Below are 20,123 nucleotides of genomic sequence, written 5' to 3'. Positions count from 1 at the left end.
GTGTGTGTCTGACTGCATGTGTGTATGTGACTGTGTGTCTGTGTGACTGCATGTGTGTCTGTGACTTGTGTGTGCCTGTGCATATCTGACTGTATGTGTGTGTGCCTGCCTGTATGTGCATGTCTGTGTGACTGTATCTGACTGTATAGGTGTGTCTGTGTGACTGCATTTGTGTGTGCCTGTGTGACTTGTGTGTACACCTGTGTGACTTGGGTGTGCGTCTGTGTGCACCTGTGTGACTTGTGTGTGCCTCTGTGTGTGTGTGTGCCTGTGTGCATCTGACTGTGTGTGTGTGCCTCTATGTACATGTCTGTGTGGCTGTGTGTATCTGACTACGTGTGTGTGTCTGTGTGACTGCATGTGTGTGTGCCTGTGTGAAGTGTGTGTATGTGTGCGTGTGCCTGTGTGTCTGCCTGCATGTGAGTGAGCAGGGGCGGGGCGGCGGGTGCCAGGTTCAGGAGCATCTTCTGCAGTGCTCCCCCGCGCTCTCCCAGGAGCAGAAGTTCTGCCAGCGCTATGACCAGCTCATGGAGGCCTGGGAGAAGAAGGTGGAGCGCATCGAGAACAACCCCCGGCGGCGGGCCAAGGAGAGCAAGGTGCGCGAGTACTACGAGAAGCAGTTCCCGGAGATTCGCAAGCAGCGCGAGCTGCAGGAGCGCATGCAGAGGTGAGCGGGGCCCGAGCCCAGCGCCCCCCATGTCAGGGCCCGGGGTCAGCTCCAGGCATCCTCAGCAGAGGTGACCCGGCCAGGAAGGAATAGAACAGCGCAGCAGCTTCTCAGGCCAGTAGCCGGGGCCCTACCAGACCCTGGCATGTGTCCCGTGGAGCCTCTTTGGCCTGACACTTACTTGGAGCTTAAATACGTTTTGGGGGCAAGCACTCCTATTTCTGTGGCCTGCACGACCCCTGAAGGCAGTTGAGTTTGAGATCCCCGGTGTGGGACAAAGGGGAGAGATGTGGCTAAGAGACCAGGCTGCCAGCCTCCCCCAGTGGCTGTGAGGACTTGGTGGACCCTGTGTGAGAGGTACCTGGTGACAAGCAGCTGTGGTTCTATGGCCATTTTTTTTTGGATGCACAGACAAGACGATTCATTGGTGATAATAACAACAGCTTTCACCCTTAACTGAACTCATAAGCCGTGTCTCATTAAGTTCCTCCCAACAGCTCTAGACAGCCGGGTGCCACTTTTGAATCCTCATGTGACAGGGGAGGAAACTGAGGCACAGAGAGAAACACTTTGCCCCAGGGCCAAAGAGGGAGAGCGGGGCTTTGAACCCAGATCTTTGTGGCTGGGCTTTTCAGGGTATTTTAGGAGAGAGGAAGCGAGTGAGCTGCCCGTGTCACAGGGTTTGGCCATGCTGGGTTGGGGTGGGGGCTCCACGCCTCCCCAGGACTCCTGGTGTGGGGCCAGCCCCTCTGCTGCCTGCTGCCCACACTTCTTCTCTGGGGAGGGCGTGGGCTCAGGGCTGCGCCACAGGGGCCTGCTAGTGTCCCCGACCACCAAAAGGCTGGTCCTGAGTGTGTCCCCTTGGTCCCCAGCAGGGTGGGCCAGCGGGGCAGTGGGCTGTCCATGTCAGCCGCCCGCAGCGAGCACGAGGTGTCGGAGATCATCGACGGCCTCTCAGAGCAGGAGGTGAGTGCAGGCCCTGACTCCGGCCTCAGCTCCTTTTCCCTGGCATCCCCCGTGAGGGTGCAGAGGCCCTAGCCAGAAACCGCCTCCCGGGTGGTTTACATCAAGGGGCTTGCCACCGCAGAATCAACGTGGGCACCGAGGTACCCAGGAGTAGAAGCCTCAGGAAGCCACGGCCCGTCCCAGGCCTGCAGGGGTGAGCGGAGAGAGGGGTGTTAATGTGTCCGAGATGGGGTGTGGCAGGACCCCCTGCAGGGAGGGCCCCAGCGCTCCCCGATCCAGATGCCACAGCACGGAGGGGGTTGGGGGACGAGGACCCTGCCTCTCACTCTTACCATCTCCTGCCTCCTTTTGGAACTTCCCATTGGCTGAGTCCAACCAGAAACCCAAGGGGCAGGAGTACCTGTGGATTCCAGGGTCAGCCTTCCGGGGGCCAGAGCTTGGCGGGGTGGGGGGAGCATGGTGCAGGCCGGTAAGTTCCCAGCACGCCATCTGTCCACACAGCCACGACCTTCTCACAGGAATCTCAGCCCTCCTGGCTGGAGCAGGGCTGGTTTCCCCTCAGGCCTCTTTGGGGTACCAGGACACCCTGGGGTCAGCCGAGGTGACCCTGGTTGCCGTCATGGGGGCCCACAGATGGCCAGGAAGCAGAGGGGCAGCCTTTTCTCCTGGGGAGGAAGTTGGCAGCAGCCTGTCCCTCCTGGGTCCTGTGGGTCAGGTATCCATGATGACACTACCCCTTGCTCCCAATACCACGGCAGACATGAAGCAGCCACGGCACGTTTCTTCCTTCTGGGGACTTTTGTCTGGGGAGAGCTTTTGTCCAGATGGGAGATTATAGCCCTTCAGCTCAGCGCAGCAGAGCCACGCATGGCTATTGAAATCAAAATTAATTAAAATGGGATAAAATTAGCAATTCAGTTCCTCGGTTGCATCTGACACATCTCAAGAGCTCGACAGCCGCTTGTGGTTGGCGGCTCCCCTCCTGGGCGGGGCAGACAGCGAACACCTCCCTGGCTGCAGAGCGCTCTGTTGGACAACAGAACGTGCTGCCCTGAGATGCTGATGCTCAGATTAGACAGATGGAAGGGGCCCCAGGGAGGGGGCGGCTGGTTTAAGTTGCAGTTTCTCACCAGAGATTCTAATTCAGCTGGTCTGGGGCAGAGCCCAGGAATCCGAATTTTTACCCAGCCACCCACATGATTCTGAAACAGGCAATCCAAAGATGAATCTGGCCATTAAAACATAATTTTTAATTTTAAAACTTCTTGTGGTACGTTTTTGTTTACAACAACATCCAGTTGACAGAAAACAGAGCTCAGAAAGCCATCCCATTGCACAGTCACAGGGCCTGGCCCTCGAAGGCTGGGCACCGGAGCTGGGCCGTTTTAGCCCCTGTCTCACCGGCGCTCTGCACTTGTGGACATCCCGCAGAGAGGCTGGACGTGGGTTTAGTCTGCACTGGAAGGAGGAGGCCGGTGGCCCTCTCCTCTGCATTCCTTACCTGATGGCCAAGGATGTGGCGCCTGGGCTGATTGTTGCATGTACACACACACACACTGGCCACATGGGAATGCAGTCACCAGAGTCCTCAGGGACATCAAGGATGCTGTGTCCAGGGTGAAGGGTGGAAGTGGAATTTGGGACAGAAACTTCCCCAGCCAGCTTGGGGTGACCTGAGGTTCCCCGAGAGTGTGCAAGGGAAGGGTCTGGGCCGGAGGACAGGCACTTCCCATCCTTCTGGGAGCTTCCTGCGGTCAGAGCACATGGCCGGCATGGGAAGGACAGGAAGGCAGCTGTCGGAGGGCGGAGCAGAGGTCCTGCCAGGGAGGACTCTGCTGGGGGTCTGCTGTTATTACATCCCTGAGACATCCGAGGAAGGTCAGCGTTCTGTATTGGGGTGTGGGGTACAGCTCCAGAGTTCTGGGAGACAGACACCGGCCTCTTGTGGGAACCCTGTCCCACCCCGGGGTCAGAGCTGTGCCTCGCACCCGGCCCCTGGCTGGGAGTCCTGCACCTCAAGTGAAGAGGTTGGATGTGGGCCGCCGGGCAGCTGGATCGTTTGAACTGGCTGACCTTGGCTACGCGGAGCCCTTGCTTGCCTCCGGAGATGGGTAATTAATCGCCAGTAATTGGCTGGCTGCGAGATTTGGGGAAGTGAGCCCAGCTGAGTGGCGGCTCAGAGCCTCTTAATAGTCATCCCAGTGCATTAGAGGAGCGGCCGCCTGACTGCTGCCGCATGCAGGGCTGGGTAGGCCAGATCCCAGGTGGGCCCTTTGAAGGAGCGGGATGCTGGGAGGGGGCGTGGGGCGTGGGGTGTGGGGGAAGGAAAGGCTTCTCTCCACCAGCGAGGCGGCCGACCCTCTCTGCGCCCCTGGGCTGCCCGCATGCCGTGGGGCCAGCTGGACCCCAGGGCCCACTCTTGCCTGCCGAACCTGGAAGGCCGTCCTGTCTCCCGGGCTCCCTGGGCCCAGCTGGGCTGAGCATCCTTCCCGCAGTGCTTTATGGCGCTTGCGTTTCCAAAGGGAAGATTCATGGCTCCCCTCCCACTGCAGAGAAGGCAGCTGCTGCTCTCTGCATTGAATCTACAGTCCTGCCCACCATAAACCTGTCGGGGAGGCCTTTACATTCTCCCTTCCCCCAGCATGAGCTCTTATTATTTTTAAACTCATCATTCTCCTTCTCGTCGGTTTTGCATTTTCCCTACCCGGGCACAGAACATCGGTCCCCTCTGTGCCTTCCCTGGGTCCCCTGCACTGGCCGGAGCACCTCGCCCCCGGGCGCTCTGACCCTGCCCTCCGTTTCCCTGCAGAACCTGGAGAAGCAGATGCGCCAGCTGGCCGTGATCCCGCCCATGCTGTACGACGCCGACCAGCAGCGCATCAAGTTCATCAACATGAACGGGCTCATGGCCGACCCCATGAAGGTGTACAAAGACCGCCAGGTCATGAACATGTGGAGCGAGCAGGAGAAGGAGACCTTCCGGGAGAAGTGAGTCCTCCATCACCTGGCCTGGCCTCCCGTCCCCCTCCCCGTCCCAGAAACCCATCCTGTTGAGGCCTGCGCTGTCTCTGGGGCAGCCACCACAAATGAACACGCCAGGGGGTGCTTAAAGCCGCAGGGATTTACTCTCTCCTGGTTCTGGAGGCCGGAAGTCCAAATCCTGGTGTCGGTGGGTTTGGTTCTTTCTGGGGGCCATAAGGGAGAGCCTGTCCCGGCCTCTCCCCAGCTTCTGGTGCTGCCAGCATCCGTGGCCTTCCAGGGCTTCTAGATGCATCCCTCCACGCTCTGCCTCCGACCCCACATGACCTTTGTCTCTGTGCTTCTCCTCTTCTTATAAGGACACCAGTCACACTGAATTTAGGGTCTAGCCTAACCCGATACAACCTTACTTTAATTACATCTGCAAAGACCCTGTTTCCAAATAAGGCCACGTTCTGAGGTTCTGGGTGGCCATGAATTTTCCGAGGACACACTTCAACCTGGTACAAAGCTTAAGGGCAGCTGTATGTAAGACAGGGCGCTGTGAGTCGGAAGAACAAGGCAGGAAGGACTTAGAGGCTGGGCCTGAGCCTTGGGCAGGGACGCGGCTGGCCAGTGGCTTTTTGGTGGTTTCTATTTTGTTTTCTCTTTGACAGTAGCTGCTGGCTGAGTGGGTTCATGATCCCATCACTGTGCCTGTGTCTTGTCGGCTTCATGCATTTCCCCCTCCTGTCCCTTATGACAGCTCAGCCAGGCCCACCCCAGTACACAGGTGATGACACGGAGGCTCATAGAGGTTGAGACAGTGTACAAAGGCCACACAGCATGCACACTGCGGAGGCAGGGTTCAGACTCCCCCAGCCGGAATGGAGAGGCTGTGTGGGGAAGGGTTTGCGAATGGGGCCAGGGAGTAGGGCTGTGCAGAGCAGAGGCGGGAGTTGAGTTCTCTCGAAAGCTGTGTCTGAGGGGGCCAAACACCACAGTGAGGATCTGTGATGTGACATCCAGGCAGAAGGAGGCCTCCGTTCCTGGCCCAGGGTCCCCAGAGGAGATGGTGGGCCCTCCCACACCTTGGGAACAGTGTGCTATAATTCCGGGGAGTCTAATCTTTTGGCTTCCCCAGGCCACACTGGAAAAAGAAATGTCTTGTGCCACACAGAAAACACGCTAACATTAATGATAGCCGATGAGCTAAACAAAATCACAAAAAAACTCATAAGGTTTTAAGAAAGTGTATGAATGTGTATTGGGCCGCGTTTAAAGCCATCCTGGGCCGCATGTGGCCTGCGGGGTGCACAAGCCTGCTATAATCACTTGCCCGTAAAGCGCTGGGTTCCCTGCCCAGGACATAGAGCACCTCCTCAGGACCTCAGACCCCTGGGAGGCAGGAGAGTGGGAAACTGAGGTGTGGACGGAGGTCTCAGTGCTTGGCCAGGAGGGGACGCAGGGAAGAGACTTTACTCTGTCACTGCCCGACGTTCACCCAGCAGGCCACTGAGCTGACTTGGGGAAGACCCTGCCTCCAGACAAGAGCTTCCTCCAAAGCAATGACACTCCTTCCCCAGTGCCCTGGGCTTTGGTTCACGGTTGTGGACTCAAAAGAGGTGCCAGGCAGGTCCTGAGGGATGGGGTGACTCTGGGTTCCCAGCAGGGGCGGGCGGACTAGCATGTGCAGATACCGAACTCGGAAAGGACAAGGACACAGTGGCTATCCAGGAGGGTCTTTGGTGGAAATCAGTTTTTAAGAGTAGCTTTTGATTACGGAAATGTTGAAACGTCCATAAAAATAGAGGGGTGGGGTAATGAGCCGTTGGGTGCCCACGGCGCAGGATCAGTGGTCCTCCGCAGGAGACAGCCTTGGTCCCTGAGCAGGAATACTCGGTTACTTAGTGGCTCGTGCCTGCAGCCTCACCATAGCAGACACGATCTTCCTACATCAAATTGAAGTCTCCGTCGCATGCTTTTTACAGTTTTGAACGAGGGAGGTGATGGTGGGACAGTCACAGGTGTTAAGAATTACTGAATTACTGTTGCGTTCGATATTCAAATTCCTTCTGGTAGGCATGATGTTTTAGTGTATGTATTTTTTCTGAAATACAAAAACTGGTGTTCTGGGGTGCTTTCTGTGGCTCCAGCCTTTCGGAAGATCTCATGTGGCTCTGCAGGTCTGATAATTTCACCCTCTGTTAATTCAGTAGCCGAAGGGCGGGGGACGCAGGCTGGGCTGCTCTCTGCTGGCCTGGTTGAGCCACAGCTTGCCCGCCTGCATCCCTCCAGGACTGTGGGCTCGGTTTGAGGTCTCATGTGCGGAGGAATTGATAGCACTCAGGGCTTTGAAAATCACCTACTGACAGCATGGGGCTACCATGTGCTGGCCATGTGACCATTCCCCCTCTGAACCTCGATTTCCTTATCTGTAAAATGGGTAGAGTGACAGGGCCTTCCTTAGTCAGCTGTTGTGAGGTGTGCAGGGCATAGGAAACTTCTAATAAACGTCTTCAGGGGGTGCAAGTGAGGTCGGGGGGAGGGGAACAGGTGACCTAGGAGATTCCCAAGTTGGATTCCTGGTCTCTTGGGAGCCCCCACTGTGCCTGGGGAAACCCCGTGGGAGGGGTTTGCAAGGAACGAAATGTCACTGGGACAAGGAGGGGGAGCAGAGCGGGAAGGACTCTCCCTACCTGGAAGAGAAGGGCTTTAGGATGGCTCCGGCCTTACCAGCCGCCCGAGGTGGGATCCCAGGCCAGGGAAGCCTGCCATTCCTCACCGCGCTGCTTCCACTGGGAGGAGAGAGAGACTGTTCAGGATCCTCGGGTGTCTGGCTGGGAAGCAGGCGCGGGGCCTGCTAGCCTCCTGCCCAGCCATCTGGAGGGCCAGGCAGGTCGGGCACCGGTGCTCACTCAGCCTCCCTCCGTGGGAGCCCACAGTCCAGCCTCGCTGGCGGCCACTGCTTTCCCCGCGAAGGCTGTGCGGCTGTGGCACGTCGCCGGGACGCCTGGGCCTGGGGCCATGGACTCCACCCAGCACCCCTGGGGTGGAGCAGGCCTTGACCCACATCCCTGCCCCCACCATGCTCCCGCTCCTTTGGCCCTCGCATTTCAGCCTGGCCCAGTGGTTTCCCAGTAATTCTCCTGGCTACGCAGGAAGCCAGTTGGGACAGTGCCAGCGCCCCGCCACCAGCCTCTGACTTAAGTCCATGCTTGCTGCCTCCTTGGTTGGCCAACCCCCTCCCGCTGCCCCATGGGCACTCGGAGCCTCTGCTCCCAGCTCTCCTCTCCTGGGGAGGCCCAGCAGCCTGGTGAGCCGTGACCCCGCTGGCGGGTCCCTGCCATGTTCCCAAGCAGACCCTGTGTGGGCCGGGTGAGGCCATGCTTCCCAGATCCAGCTGGAGAGAGAAACAAAAGCAGATTTTAAAGGGGGGGGGAACCCCACCAAAGAGCTGCATGTCATGTCCTCATTTTTCCTGGAAGCCGCCTCCAGCAGGACAAACAAATATATTTTCAAAGGCGCTAAAGCCAGTGACTCACTCCAAGGAACGCCCTCTCTTACCCCTGGGTCCCCACCCCTCCCGTCTGCCGCAGCAGCCCTTCCCACACCCCCCTGGGCTTAATTGCTCCGAGTGGGGCGGTGCCCGCCAGGCCGGGCCAGTGGGGATGGCAGGCGCCTGGGAGCCGATCGGCCGCCCTGCAGGGAAGCCCTCCTCGGCCAGGTCTCACGCCCACCATTCTCGTCCCACAGGTTCATGCAGCATCCCAAGAACTTTGGCCTGATCGCATCATTCCTGGAGAGGAAGGTAAGTCGCTGCCTGCCCTATTCCCCTTCGGTCTCCACCTCCGTGGGCGACTGCGTGGACTCAGGGTGGAGGCCCTCCCTCCCTGCCTACGAGGCCCTAGCCTGTTTGGCCCCTTCCTCCAGGGGCCATGCTCCCGTCCTCCCTCCTTCCCTCCCTCTCTTCCTTCCATCTGGGAGATAGATCAGTGCAGGCCCCGCCCTGGCCTCTTGGGCCCTTGGAGGAGGAGCCTCAGGTTGCTGAGCACCTGGGAACCCTGGGAACCCCGGGGAGAACTGCACGGCCAGGCTTCCCAGAGCCCCCGTGCCCGACCGGGTCTCCTGCCAGCTCCTCAAAGGCCGTGTGGAGCGTCCTTGCATACTGGGGATGGATTCTGGAAGCACTGCCATGCCTGGCATCCCAGTGAAGTCTTCATAGGCAGGAGTGGCGCGCCTCAGAGGGACTGGAGGACCAGCTTTTCTAGGTCCTTCTGAGGGTCACTGACTGCTTTCTGACACCCCTAATGCCAAGCCAGATGTGTGACCTACAAGTCCCCATCTTCTTTGGACAAACCTTTGTGTGGAACTGAGGCCTAAAGCCCACTTTGTGTCAAGCCCAGGCCTGGAGCAGCTCCAGTTGGCTGGTAGACACAGTGTTCCCAGAGAATGGTAAAGCCGTTGTTTTGCACCCACAAGGCTGGTTGGACTGTGCCTGGAGAGGCTGCAGGTGGGAGAAGTTGGCTGGATGAGGCTGTGTGTTGGACGTGGCCCCTGGGTCTTCCCCCAGCATCCTGGGGGTCAGAGGAGAAAGGCTGCCATCCGTGTGTCTTAAGCAGCATTTCCCTGAATCCCTTTTCTCAGAGATGGGGGCCTGCCCACCGCAGCTTGGTGGACACCCTGCTTGGGCTTCCTGGTTGTAGGAGGGAGGCCAGGAGGATGAGGCACTTATTTTAAAGGACAGCTGTTCCCAGCGCCTGCCCCTCGTGAGCTGATAACCGTAGAAGGAGAGAGACGGAGCAGTGTGGGGAAAAATCTCTCCATGCCTGAAAAACCAGTGTGGAGAAACAAGCCCTATAAATAGCCCATCTTCTGAGTGACTACGTCTCCCTCAGGGAGTGGACGGCACGGCGGACTCTAGGTTAGGGCTCCCCGGGATGGAAGCAGGGCATTTCAGAAACTGGCCATTGAGCAATCCTCCTTCGGGACGAGGGGATTAGAAGTCTTTGTGCTGGGGAGTAAACTTCACGGTGTTCTTTGGCTGAGAGGCAGCCCAGAACGAGGCTTCAGTAGAGCTTCCAGAGGGGTCTGGAGCAGGAGCTGCCGACGGAGAGGCCGGCAGGGGCAGGCGGGTCTTGACAGTGAGTGAGGCTGACGTCTGGCTGGGAGCCAGGTGGACCAGCCAGTCTGTGCCCACCCGCGGGGGCAGCTGCTGTCCAGAGCCTGGCTGCCATTGCTGAGCACAGGAATGAGCTCTCCTGAATTGTTAAAGGAGAAGTCGGGCACCCACATCCCCTGAATTGCAATTATTGGCATCTGATTATAAAACGTCTTTCTCAATTGCTGTGTGGGTCCTGTTTGTGGGCCGGGTTTAGCCTGGGGCTGCCTAGGAGCCCCCCTGGAGGTTGTACTTGGCAGGAGGCTGCCAGCTGGGGGCTTTCTGTTGAGGGCAGTGAAGTTTGAGGCCCAGCTCAGAGGCCTCACAGAATGCCCCTTGGAGGTGGGGTCCTGGCTTGACACCGGCCAGAGCATCGCAGAAACATTTTACGTTGTAAGGGGAACGGCTGCGGGCATTGGCGAATTGGGCTCCATGCCCGCAGGTGGGGGCATCGTGGCATCACTTTCTGAGGCTGCCCCTTTTACTGGTCCCATTTGGCCGGGGTTCATAGAGGGCTGGTTGCTCCGGCTTTCAGACCCAATCTACATGGAAAAGACCGAGGCAGAGAAAAGAAAGAAACCCAGGAAGAGGCATGTGGGGCGTGGGGTGGTCCCTACGCGCAAGGCTTGGAAGAGGCTGTTCAGGACCCCGAATATCAGGGAAGAGAAGGCTGAAGTCAGGGAAAGGAGAACCCAGACCTGTGTTTGGGGAAGGCTTTGAGTTTGCCCAGCTGTGGGCTGCAGTCCTTGTTTCCCATAAGGGCTGGGGGTGACATATAGCGACATCAGCGCTGTCATTAACCATAGCAACAGCAGTGATTGTGATAACAGGAAAGACTTCCATCATGTTTACTCCGGGCCAGGCCTCGTCCCAAGTACTTTACCTACGTGTTAACTGATCTGATCTTTGTGATAACTCTGTGAAGTATGTACAATTAGCATTCCCATTTTACAGATGAGAAAACTGAGACACAGAGGTTAGGTCATCTGCCCGAGGTCACCTAGCCGGTACGTGGAGGAGGCAGGATATGAGCCCGGGATGTGAGCTCCTGGCTCCTGCCCTGAATGCCTGCGCTGTACCCTGCTCAGTGTCCTCTTTCTCTGTCCCTTTCACTCAGACGGTGGCTGAGTGCGTCCTCTATTACTACCTGACCAAGAAGAATGAGAACTATAAGAGTCTGGTGAGACGGAGCTATCGGCGCCGCGGCAAGAGCCAGGTAAGAGGCAAGGTGGGGGTGGCTGTCCTTGGGGTCTGGCTCCCTGCATGCTGAGCAGCCACTTGCTTGGTGGCCAGCACCCTGCATGGCTGGCAGTAACCGTCTCCATGAGTTGTCGCTTGGCCACTGGCAGTGTGAGTGTAGGCTCCCCTCTGTGGTGGCAGCAAGTGAGGGGAGACCCTCTCTGGGGTGCTCACCCTGCTGGGCTATCTTGAGCCTCCCCTAGTGGCCAGGAAAAGAGCTGGGGGGAAACAACCACGGGCCTCCTCAGTCGGCAAAATCCTAGACTCCTGATTGGGTGACCTGTGATCTCTGTGCGTACAAAGGCCACATTCCAAAAGTAAGGGCTTCCCAGGATGACTCGGGGTAGTTCCCAAACTTCACGTGTTTAAAATGTTAATGGTTGTGTGTGTTTATCTTAATGCATACTTGAAAGAAAAAATAGCCAGTACTTCAGCTCGCCGTTTTTTCAGACGCCGTTGCTTGGAATGAGACTGAAAGATTATTTACGCTAGAGCAGGGGCTGGCAGACTGGGACTCTGGGGCTAGTCCGGCCCACTGTCTGTTCTTGTGCATAAAGTTTTGTTGGAACACAGACATGCCTGTTTGTTTACATATGACTATGGCAGCATCCTTGCTGCTCTGGTGGAGTTGCATAGTTGTGACCAAAAGTGTATGGCCTACAGGGTCTCAAATGTTTACTATCTGGTCCTTCATAGGAAAAGTTTGCTTTTTCCTCCGAGCTAGAGGAAAAGGAGTTGGTTTGAAAAAATATCCAGTAAATAATGGTAGAGATGAGAGGCTCAGTGGCACACCTTTTGAAAGGGGGATCCTGGGTGCTCAGTGTTTGGGAGAATTTGTTTTGCGTCGGGGCTCTTGAAGCATCGTCTCAGAGCAGATGCTTGGAGCACCACACGGAGGAGGCGGTTGGAGGCAGTGGGCACTTTGGTGGCTGCTGGATTGGAGTCAGTAGAGGCATTTCCTTCCTGGGGGCCTCAGTGGCTGGGGGAGCCGGGCGAGAGTGACAGAGGCCAAGAATAGCACGAGCTGGGATAAGGGGACCCTGAGGTTTTCCTAGGCGGGTACTAGCATCCTCTAGCCCCTCCCCAGAGCTGCCCGCCTTCCCTTTCCCAGGCTGCCAGAGGTCGAGACCCATAAGGCATTGAGACCAGCCATCACGGGCTGGGGGCGGGGTCCCAGTGTCTGCTGTGAGACAGCCGCTTTCCTACAGCCTAAGAAAAGTCCCATGAGGGAAAGGAGGCTGTTGTCAGGAGCATGAGCCACACCTCGCCGCATTCCGAACGTCCGGCCACGATGCCTGGGGCTGAGCTTGGTCCTTATCCGCAGGGATCGTGGAAGGGTGGCTGCCTTTGGCTTGTGGCGAGGGTTTTCTTGTCTAGTTTTCTGTAGCCAGAGTTGACCAGTCTGCTTGCCCTTCTAACAGATGTGTAAAACCAAGGCCAAGTGGCACAGAGCATGTATTCCAAAGATGTAGCTACGTTTTATTTTTGTTTTTTTGTGTTTTTTTTTTTTTTTTTTTTTTTTTTGAGACGGAGTCTCACACTGTCACCCAGACCAGAGTACAGTGGTGTGATCCCAGCTCACTGCAACCTCCGCCTCCTGGGTTCAAGCGATTCTCATGCCTTAGCCTCCCAAGTAGGTGGAATTACAGGTGCATGCCACTGCATCCTGCTAATTTTTTGTGTTTATAATAGAGACGGGGTTTCACTGTGTTGCCCAGGCTGGTCTTGAACTCCTGACCTCAGATGATCCACCTGCCTCGGCCTCCCAAAATGCTGAGATTATAGGCATGAGCCACTGCGCCGAGCTGCTATGGTGTTTTTGAAATTGAAGTGCATTCAGGAATTTTCTGGACTGAGAGGCAAAAAAGTAAGTGCCAGGCCGAGAGCATATAGGTGCTGAGGTATGAGAGGCAGCAGGGAGCGGTGGGGATTGTGGCAAAGGAAGAGTGACTAACAGCCTCAAGAGGTGTTTGGAAAATATCATCAGGCGTCTGTTGAGCACCTACTGTATGCTCATTCTCTTGCTGGCCTTCCCAGTTCCCCTCCCACGACCTGTGTGGGGGCATTGAGGCTGGGCTTGTGGTGGGAGCCCTTCCTGGTAGCTGGGCTGGGGGCTCTGAAGAGCAGAGGCCCATCCCCTCTGCTTGTGTGAGATCCACATTTGCACAGAGGGAGGTGGGGAGACCATGGTAATCTAAGAAGGGTGGGGGGTGTCGTTCCCCATCATATCCTGTTGTAGAGGCCTGGCCTGTACTCTGGTAGAGTGAGAGTCCAGTGGAATGAGTGTCCGGCTTGCTGTCCATGGAGTGACTGAGTGTCTGGCTTGCTCTCAGCAGAGTGAGTGTCCGGCTTGCTCTCCGTGGAATGAATGTCCAGCTTGGTCTCAGGAGTGAGTGTCCAGCTTGCTGTCTGTGGAGTGAGTGTCCGGCTTGCTCTCCCTGGAGCGAGTGTCCGGCTTGTTCTCCGTGCCACGGGTCTCCCCGTGCCACGGGTCTATCTGTGCCACGGACCTACCTGTGCCACGGGTCTCCCTGTGTCGCGGGGTCTCCCTGTGCCGCGGGGTCTCCCTGTGCCATGGATCTGTGCCGCGGGGTCTCCCTATGCCATGGGGCTCCCAGGGAGGCGGCGTTGGGGGCATATCCTCGAAGACTCCATAGAATAAAGGGCCCCAAAGATGAGGTTGCGGAGCAGCCCCACAGGCGGACAGGGACGGGGCCCTCGAGTACAAAGGCAGGGAGCATGAGAGACAGTGCGTGTCTTCAGGAACAGCCGGGAGCCTGAGTCTTTGGATTCAAGGGGGTCCCGGTACCTCCCAGGACCTTAAACGAACAAAGAAATGGAGAAAATTATCTGACCCTCTTTCTTTTGCTCACTTTTGATGGGTAAATAGAGATTTTTTTACCCTGTGAAAAATAGAAGTGCAAACTCAATAAATAACAGCTCACACTTGACTTCAGTGTCTGGGGTGGGAGTAGGGAGTGGTGAGGCCTGCGGCTCATTACAGAGCTTGGGCCCCCTCTCAGCTCCAGCTGACGCTTGGCCAGTGGCCCTGAATTGCCAGGTGTTCTGATCTTTGATGATGAGCTGGAAATCTAGTTTTATGTGAAACCACCTGATTTTAAATCTTAGGTCACATTTTTAAAAAAGGAAAAAAACAACTCAACACCGTATATGCCACGCAACTGTTACTTGCTGTTGAAATCACCTCCAGCCCCTAGTAGAAGACCTCTGGGTTAGACTACAGTGAGCCCGGGGAAGGAGGGCATTATATGCCTTGGGCCAGGCTGGCACCAGGGAAGCCCTAGAATGTTCCGTAGCAGGGAGGAAACATGCCCCTCTTTACACTGGAGATATCCTGGCTTAGCCGTGGTATCTGCGGTGCCTGGGAGTTGGTGGGGCTTTGCTGGTGAGTTTTTACCCCCTGCTGAAGCTGCTGTTCCAGGCAGGGGCTCCCAGGATGGGAAAATGTTGCTTGTCTGCTCTGCCTCTCAGAAGGATGGCAGAAAGCAAGCTGGGCAGGAGGTTCCTGTCTGTCTCCAGGACTCGCCCCTTCCTCGGATCAGCTGCGTTTGCTAAGGAGGTGGTGGCATGGCCTGGGCCCTGCCAGGGAGGGAGAGTTACACTCATATCCCGGAACAGCTTCTGTGCCAGGTAGATCCACTGCCCTGCCACCCCCCACAGGCCCGGTTCACCACCACAGGATAAACAAGGGTTCCCAAGTGCTAACTCTGAGTTTGCACTCCTCTCTGCCCATGGCAGCAAGCAAAATCAACGGCAGCCTCAGGCTCAGCCTGTCCTGTTAAGTGGAGATGCAGTGGCTGCCGCCAGCTGAGCGTCTCTGTGTGTGGTTGGGTCTGTGGAGCCGCTGACACTGCTGATCAGTCTGCTCCAGATGAGGGCGCGGCAGGGTGATGGACGGGAAGGGGCAGGCGGTGGTGGGCTCTGAGTGCACCAAAGCTGTGATCACACAGAACCTGCAGCTCCTTAAGGAGGGCGGGGAGGTGAGCCGAGACCACTCCCCACCCACTACCCCACTGCCTCCGCGTGGCTGGCACCTGCAGGCTGGGACAGGTGTCCGGGACTCTCAGTGACTGACTGTGGGCTGGGGAGCCACTGCCCTGTGCTTTAGATACCACTGGCACCCAGGACACCTCTGTGGGCCGGTCCTTCTTTCTGACATACCCTGGCAGCTCAGGCCTTGTGATCAGATGGGAATCCCAGGCTATGGAGCACACGAGCTCCTGCCCAGCCCCAGTCCCCTCACAACTGCCCTAGGATACTTGTCCATGCTTCTCTCTCCCTCATAGGTTTCTGGGTGAGCAGACACAGCCCCTTCCCCCTACTGTGACACAGGCCCCCTCCCCAGGCACCACGGGAAGATGGAGAACCCAGGTCTTCCCAGCCAGTGAGCCCACGCACCCTCAAGGGTAGGGTGCCCGCTGCCAGGGGATGCTGCCTGCCTCTTCCCCGATGTCTTCTGTCGGGGGAAGCTTGAGCTCCCTTCTCTGTGGTGTTTCTCTGGAGGGCAGCAGGTCGGGTTCTCCCTGCCTTCCTGGGCCCTCTAGTTTTAGAAGAAGACTTAGTTTATCTCAGCCAGTATGCATTGGACCCCTTGGTGGCTGAGTCGGGGGTGGGACCTGGGAGTCCAGTGAGACATGGGAGCCCTGTCAAAATTCCAAGGGCACCGGCCCTGCTGTGTGATGGGGACAGGTGCTGCTGGCCGCCGTGGTGGCGATGGTGATGATGGTGATGGCGATGGCGACAGTGATGGTGCCGGCCAACAGTCACGCAGTGCTATCGCCACACACCGTGATGATTTCAAGCTCACTAGTGTTGGCGAGAGGTGTGTAATTATCCCCACTGGCCAGATGAGGAGACAGAGGCACAGGGAGGTGAGGAAGCTTCCGAGTCGCCTGCTGAGTGGCAGACTGAGGGTTCTAGTCTGTCACATGCGGCCCAGGGAGCTGGAGGGAGGCCCAGGTGTCCCCTTGGCAGCACACTGGCCATAAAGCCAGCTTTCTGGAAGTCAGCCCTGATCCGCCAGGTAGGACAGGGCTCTCCCATGGCCTGTGCAGGGCTCCTGCAAAGGCAGCGCGGCAGAGGGGCTCATGATGAGGCTCCATGTCGGTGGGGAGTCAGATGCTGGATGTGGGGACCCCAGGTGAGCCAGGCTCTATCTGTGCTGTGGAGACACCCTCTGATATGGGGTGGGTGGGAGTCCTGGGGCGAGACGGGGCTCAGTACCCCCCGCCACCACCTGCATCTCTTCCCCTGCCATGTGTCCCTCAGCTCCTGGGGACGGCAGCTGGTCACTGTCTCTTTCTCTTTCAGCACCTCTGCCGTTACCATATATGTCTTTGGGGAGTTGCTGAGGGCTCTTCCTCATCTCCCTCTCTCCCTCCTTGCCTCTCCTCTCCATTTCGTCTCCCACTCCGTGTCTCTTGCGCTCTCTCAGCACCCCCACTCCCGCTGCACAGCCCCTCTCTCCTGGGTGGCTGTGGAGGCTGCTGTGGGTGGCCGCAGAGAGGCTGTGGTGCTTGTGGTCCTGGCGTGGTTCCCGTGGCTCCAGGCCACATCTCTGCTGAAGACAGCGACGAGTGGCTGCTCTCATGTCATCAGGACAGATGCCGCTTGCAGGGGTCTTCCCGCTTCATGTCCCCAAGCTTGCTCGCCCCACAGCCCCCCCAAGAGGTGTCCATCGGATGTACAGTATGTGCATGTTCATCTGGGGGCCTTTATTCAGTGCCTTCTGTATGCCAGAGTTGTCAGACTCTACCTTCAGATGCGAATCCAACCTTAATCCTTCAGAAAATAGGGTAAAGGGATCAGCCGTGCCCCGCCCGTCTCAACACCCCAGACTTCCCCGATTCCACACTGCAGAGGTGGACACAGGGTGGGACTTCCGAGGTGTCGGGGAGTGGGCACGACTGCCCCTCCCAGGCTCCACAGCGCCCACGTGCCGCCTGTGGATTTCCCAAGTTGGGGGGTGCATGGCTCAGGACCAAGGACATGGGTGCCCCTCCTTTCGCCATTTGTCAAGGGGGGATTGAAGTGGAGGCTGTGGTGGGATCCCGAGGGAGGGCAAGCCTGTGGGCTGGGGTGAGAAGTGACTCCAGGGACACTGGGCCGTGCACTTTCCCCAGCGGTGAGGCTTCCGACTCCCTCAGACACCACTGACCACACTGGGATGGCTGTAGCCAGCATCCTGGGGCTGTGCCCTCCTGGAGTCCCCCCCACTGAGGCCAAGGTCTGCCTTGTGAGGGGACATGTCCCAGTCCGAGTCCTCAGATGTGAGTGCATGTTGGAATCACCGGAAGGGCTGGGGAAAGCCAGTCGCTGGGCTGCACCCCTCACCCCACAATAGGGCTGAGACCCAAGACTGCATTTCCAAGGAGCTCCCAGGCACTGGTCTAGGACCCTGCTGAGAACCTCGGTGCTGGGGGTCAGCCCCCGAGCAGGGAGCAGGGTGGCTGAAGGGGTTGTCAAGCCCGAGGTGGGCTTCCCGACAGCCCGGACCACCCATGGGGGTACACTCGAGCTGGAACGGCCCTTCCCAGGTGTTTGGGATGGGCAGCGGCCTCCCTGGCCAGGGCCCAACTTGGATGAGGCAGCTCTGAGCTGAGTTATTGTCAGCGGGCCTGACAGCCGAGCGCAGCCAGCCCCTTCCAGAAGGGACGTCCGGCCAGTCCAGCTGAGGAGGCAGCCTGTGCATCTGCATGTTTGCAAAGCCACGCTTTATAGATGCTGTGGCCACCCGAATGCTTAACCACAGCCTGGCAGCAAGACGCCAATGCCACCGTGTCATCCCAAGGACACCCGCCCTGTCTGAAGCGCTTGGACCAGGCCTGGACCTGTGCCGGCCCTTCTCTGCCCTGTCACCCCCACACCATATGCCCTATACCAAAGCAGTTTGTGTGTCATTTCGATGGCTGCGTTTCTGAAACTTGGATGGTTATAAAGTGGAATATAAAAGTCCTTGATTGAAAGTGCTGGCCATGGGACGTCTCTGGACTCAGACTCACGCTGCATGTGGCCGCCTTCACTCTGGCCCACCTTGGCATCCACGGCACTGGTGCTCAGCCTTGTGGCCGGCTGGAGGTGAGGGATGTGCATGACTGTTTGGAGTAGTGGGATTGCCTTCTTGTTTAATGGAGAGTGCCATCCTCTTTCTGGAAGCTTCTCTGTATTCTGACACAGGGGGATGCAGGCCCAGGCGTAGGCTTTTGGAATGCTAGCTGCTCCACACCCACCCCCATGAGACTCCACACGCCTGAGCTTTGGCAAGGGAGGGCTGAGCCCCCACCTCCCGGAACCTGGCCCCTGAGATTGGCTTTTGAGCCTGGAGGCTGGGTTGAGGCCTGAGCATCCTCTCCTGGGCTCCAAGCCCCATCGCCACCACCCTGAGGTGAATCACGATTGTGGGGCAGCGGGCGGGAGCAGCTCAAGCGCTGGCACAGTGGTTTATAGTTCATGATTCACCGATGGAAGGGCCGTGTTATCCTAGTGAATTGCAAAACCAGAGCCCAGGAATGCTGGGGCCTGACTACAGACCGTGGGGGAGTGAGGATGTGAGGCTGGCTAGGCCAGGTGGCAGGGCCCAGCCCCTGGTAGCCAACATGGCCTTCCCGCAGCAATAGGGGTTCATGTGGCCAAGGAGGCCTTTCTTTCTGCAGAGATGGAACACTGAGAGGGGAACAGCCCGTCCGGGGCTCCACTCATCCAGCCTGGGTCCAAGGAGGAAGCCCAGGGAGGCCGAGGCCCTGCCCCGGACTGCTGCTGTCCTACCTGTGCCCACTCTCCACCGCTCCCCATCTCTGTCCCTCTGGGTCTGCTCTGCCCAAGCCACCAGCTCTGAGCCTCCTGCATTTTTCTAGGTTTCTATTTCTCTCTCTCTCTCTCTCTCTGTGTGTGTGTGTGTGTGCGTGCGTGCATGGGTGGCTATGTCTGTTTCTCTTGCCATGTCTTCCTTCCCCTTTCTCTCTGTCTCTCTATCTCTGTGTCCACATCTCGTCTATTTCTCTGTGTGTGCTTTCCCTTCTCTGTTTTCCCCATCTAAGTCTTTTAACTCTGTCTCTAGCTCCCTCTATCCCCCTTTCTCTCTCTCTCTCTCCGCATCTCTTCTCTTCCTCCTCCCCTGCCCCCTCCCCTCCTCACCCTGTCCCTGGGTCTCTCCTCTCAACCTTTCTCCTCCAGGTCTTTGCTCCTCCCCCACCTCTCTCCCTTTTTCTCTCCTCCCTCCCACTACGGCCCCCTCTCCTCTGCCTCCTCCGTCTCTCCTCTCCCGGCTCTTTGCAGAGGGACTGGTGACCTTGTTCTTCTCGCTGTGGCACTCAGACAGCTTGCACGGGGAACAGTGTGACCGGGAAGGCTGTTTCAGGGCAGGAGCAGCCAGGCTTGGTCCCCGGGGAGGGGCAGCCGCTGTGCGGTGGGTGCTGGCGTTCAGGGCCAGCCGCCTCCCCTAGGTGCTGAAGTCACTTGATGGTGGGGACCGGTGGCAGGGCGGGCCAGATCGCCCCAGGCTGTGTTTCAGCTCCCAGACTGAGGGCTTGCATCTTGTTTCAAACCTGCTGCCTGCCTGGGGCTGGGCCAGGATGGGCCCACAACCTTCTGGTGGTGCCGACTTTCCCAGGCCTGCTGGAGGAGGTGGCCACGTCCTCTCCACTCAGGGCCAGCTGGGCTGGGCAGGATTGGGTGCAGATTTAGGGTTGAAGTGAGCAGATGTCTCTGGTTTCCTGCCCAGCTTTGTGCTAGGTGGGGAGATAGTTGGGGGCTCCCTGAGTCCTGCAGTCAGGGATGTTGCTCCCAGGAAAGGCAGCTGGTGGGTGGGCCGGAGCCCAGGCATAGAGCAGATCAGGCTGCAGGTTGAGGAAAAGACAAACATGGCCTTTGCATCGGCCAGAATGCAGTGTAGGGGCGACCGCATCAGAGAGGCAGAAGGAGGTGGAAAATGTGAGCGCTCCCCAGGCAGCGGATTGGTCAGGCTCGAGGGGGCGGGGGGTGCATCTCAAGCTGGGCTGCTGGAGTCAGGAAGTAGTTCCCAGAACACCAGCCTTCGTGTCTGGCAGCTGGAGGCGCTGAGGGAGGGGCCCTGGCAGGCTCACAGCCGGCAGGTTGTCCCTGGAGGATGGGCGG

The 20,123-nt window shown here is 58.0% G+C and overlaps 1 protein-coding gene across 49 annotated transcripts in view; it reads left to right on the top strand.

The window, feature by feature from the left end:
* The window catches only part of NCOR2 (nuclear receptor corepressor 2), a 242,182-nt gene that overhangs the window by 137,311 nt on the left and 84,748 nt on the right, over window positions 1–20,123 (top strand). For 37 of the 49 annotated variants that reach the window (XM_074008346.1, XM_074008343.1, XM_074008349.1 and 34 more), the window contains 5 exons: window positions 495–667; window positions 1,540–1,633; window positions 4,443–4,621; window positions 8,348–8,402; window positions 10,870–10,968. In XM_074008346.1, the coding sequence (XP_073864447.1) occupies window positions 495–667; window positions 1,540–1,633; window positions 4,443–4,621; window positions 8,348–8,402; window positions 10,870–10,968 (600 nt within the window). The remainder of the gene's footprint in view (window positions 1–494; window positions 668–1,539; window positions 1,634–4,442; window positions 4,622–8,347; window positions 8,403–10,869; window positions 10,969–20,123) is intronic. The other 12 variants (XM_074008352.1, XM_074008348.1, XM_074008351.1 and 9 more) reach the window with 1 other exon arrangement.

Source organism: Macaca fascicularis, chromosome 11 (genome assembly GCF_037993035.2).
Source record: "Macaca fascicularis isolate 582-1 chromosome 11, T2T-MFA8v1.1".
In the NCBI taxonomy this organism is placed as follows: Eukaryota; Metazoa; Chordata; class Mammalia; order Primates; family Cercopithecidae; genus Macaca; species Macaca fascicularis.
The sequence above is the reverse complement of the archived record's forward strand: the minus strand, read 5'-3'. Positions and strand labels throughout refer to the sequence as shown.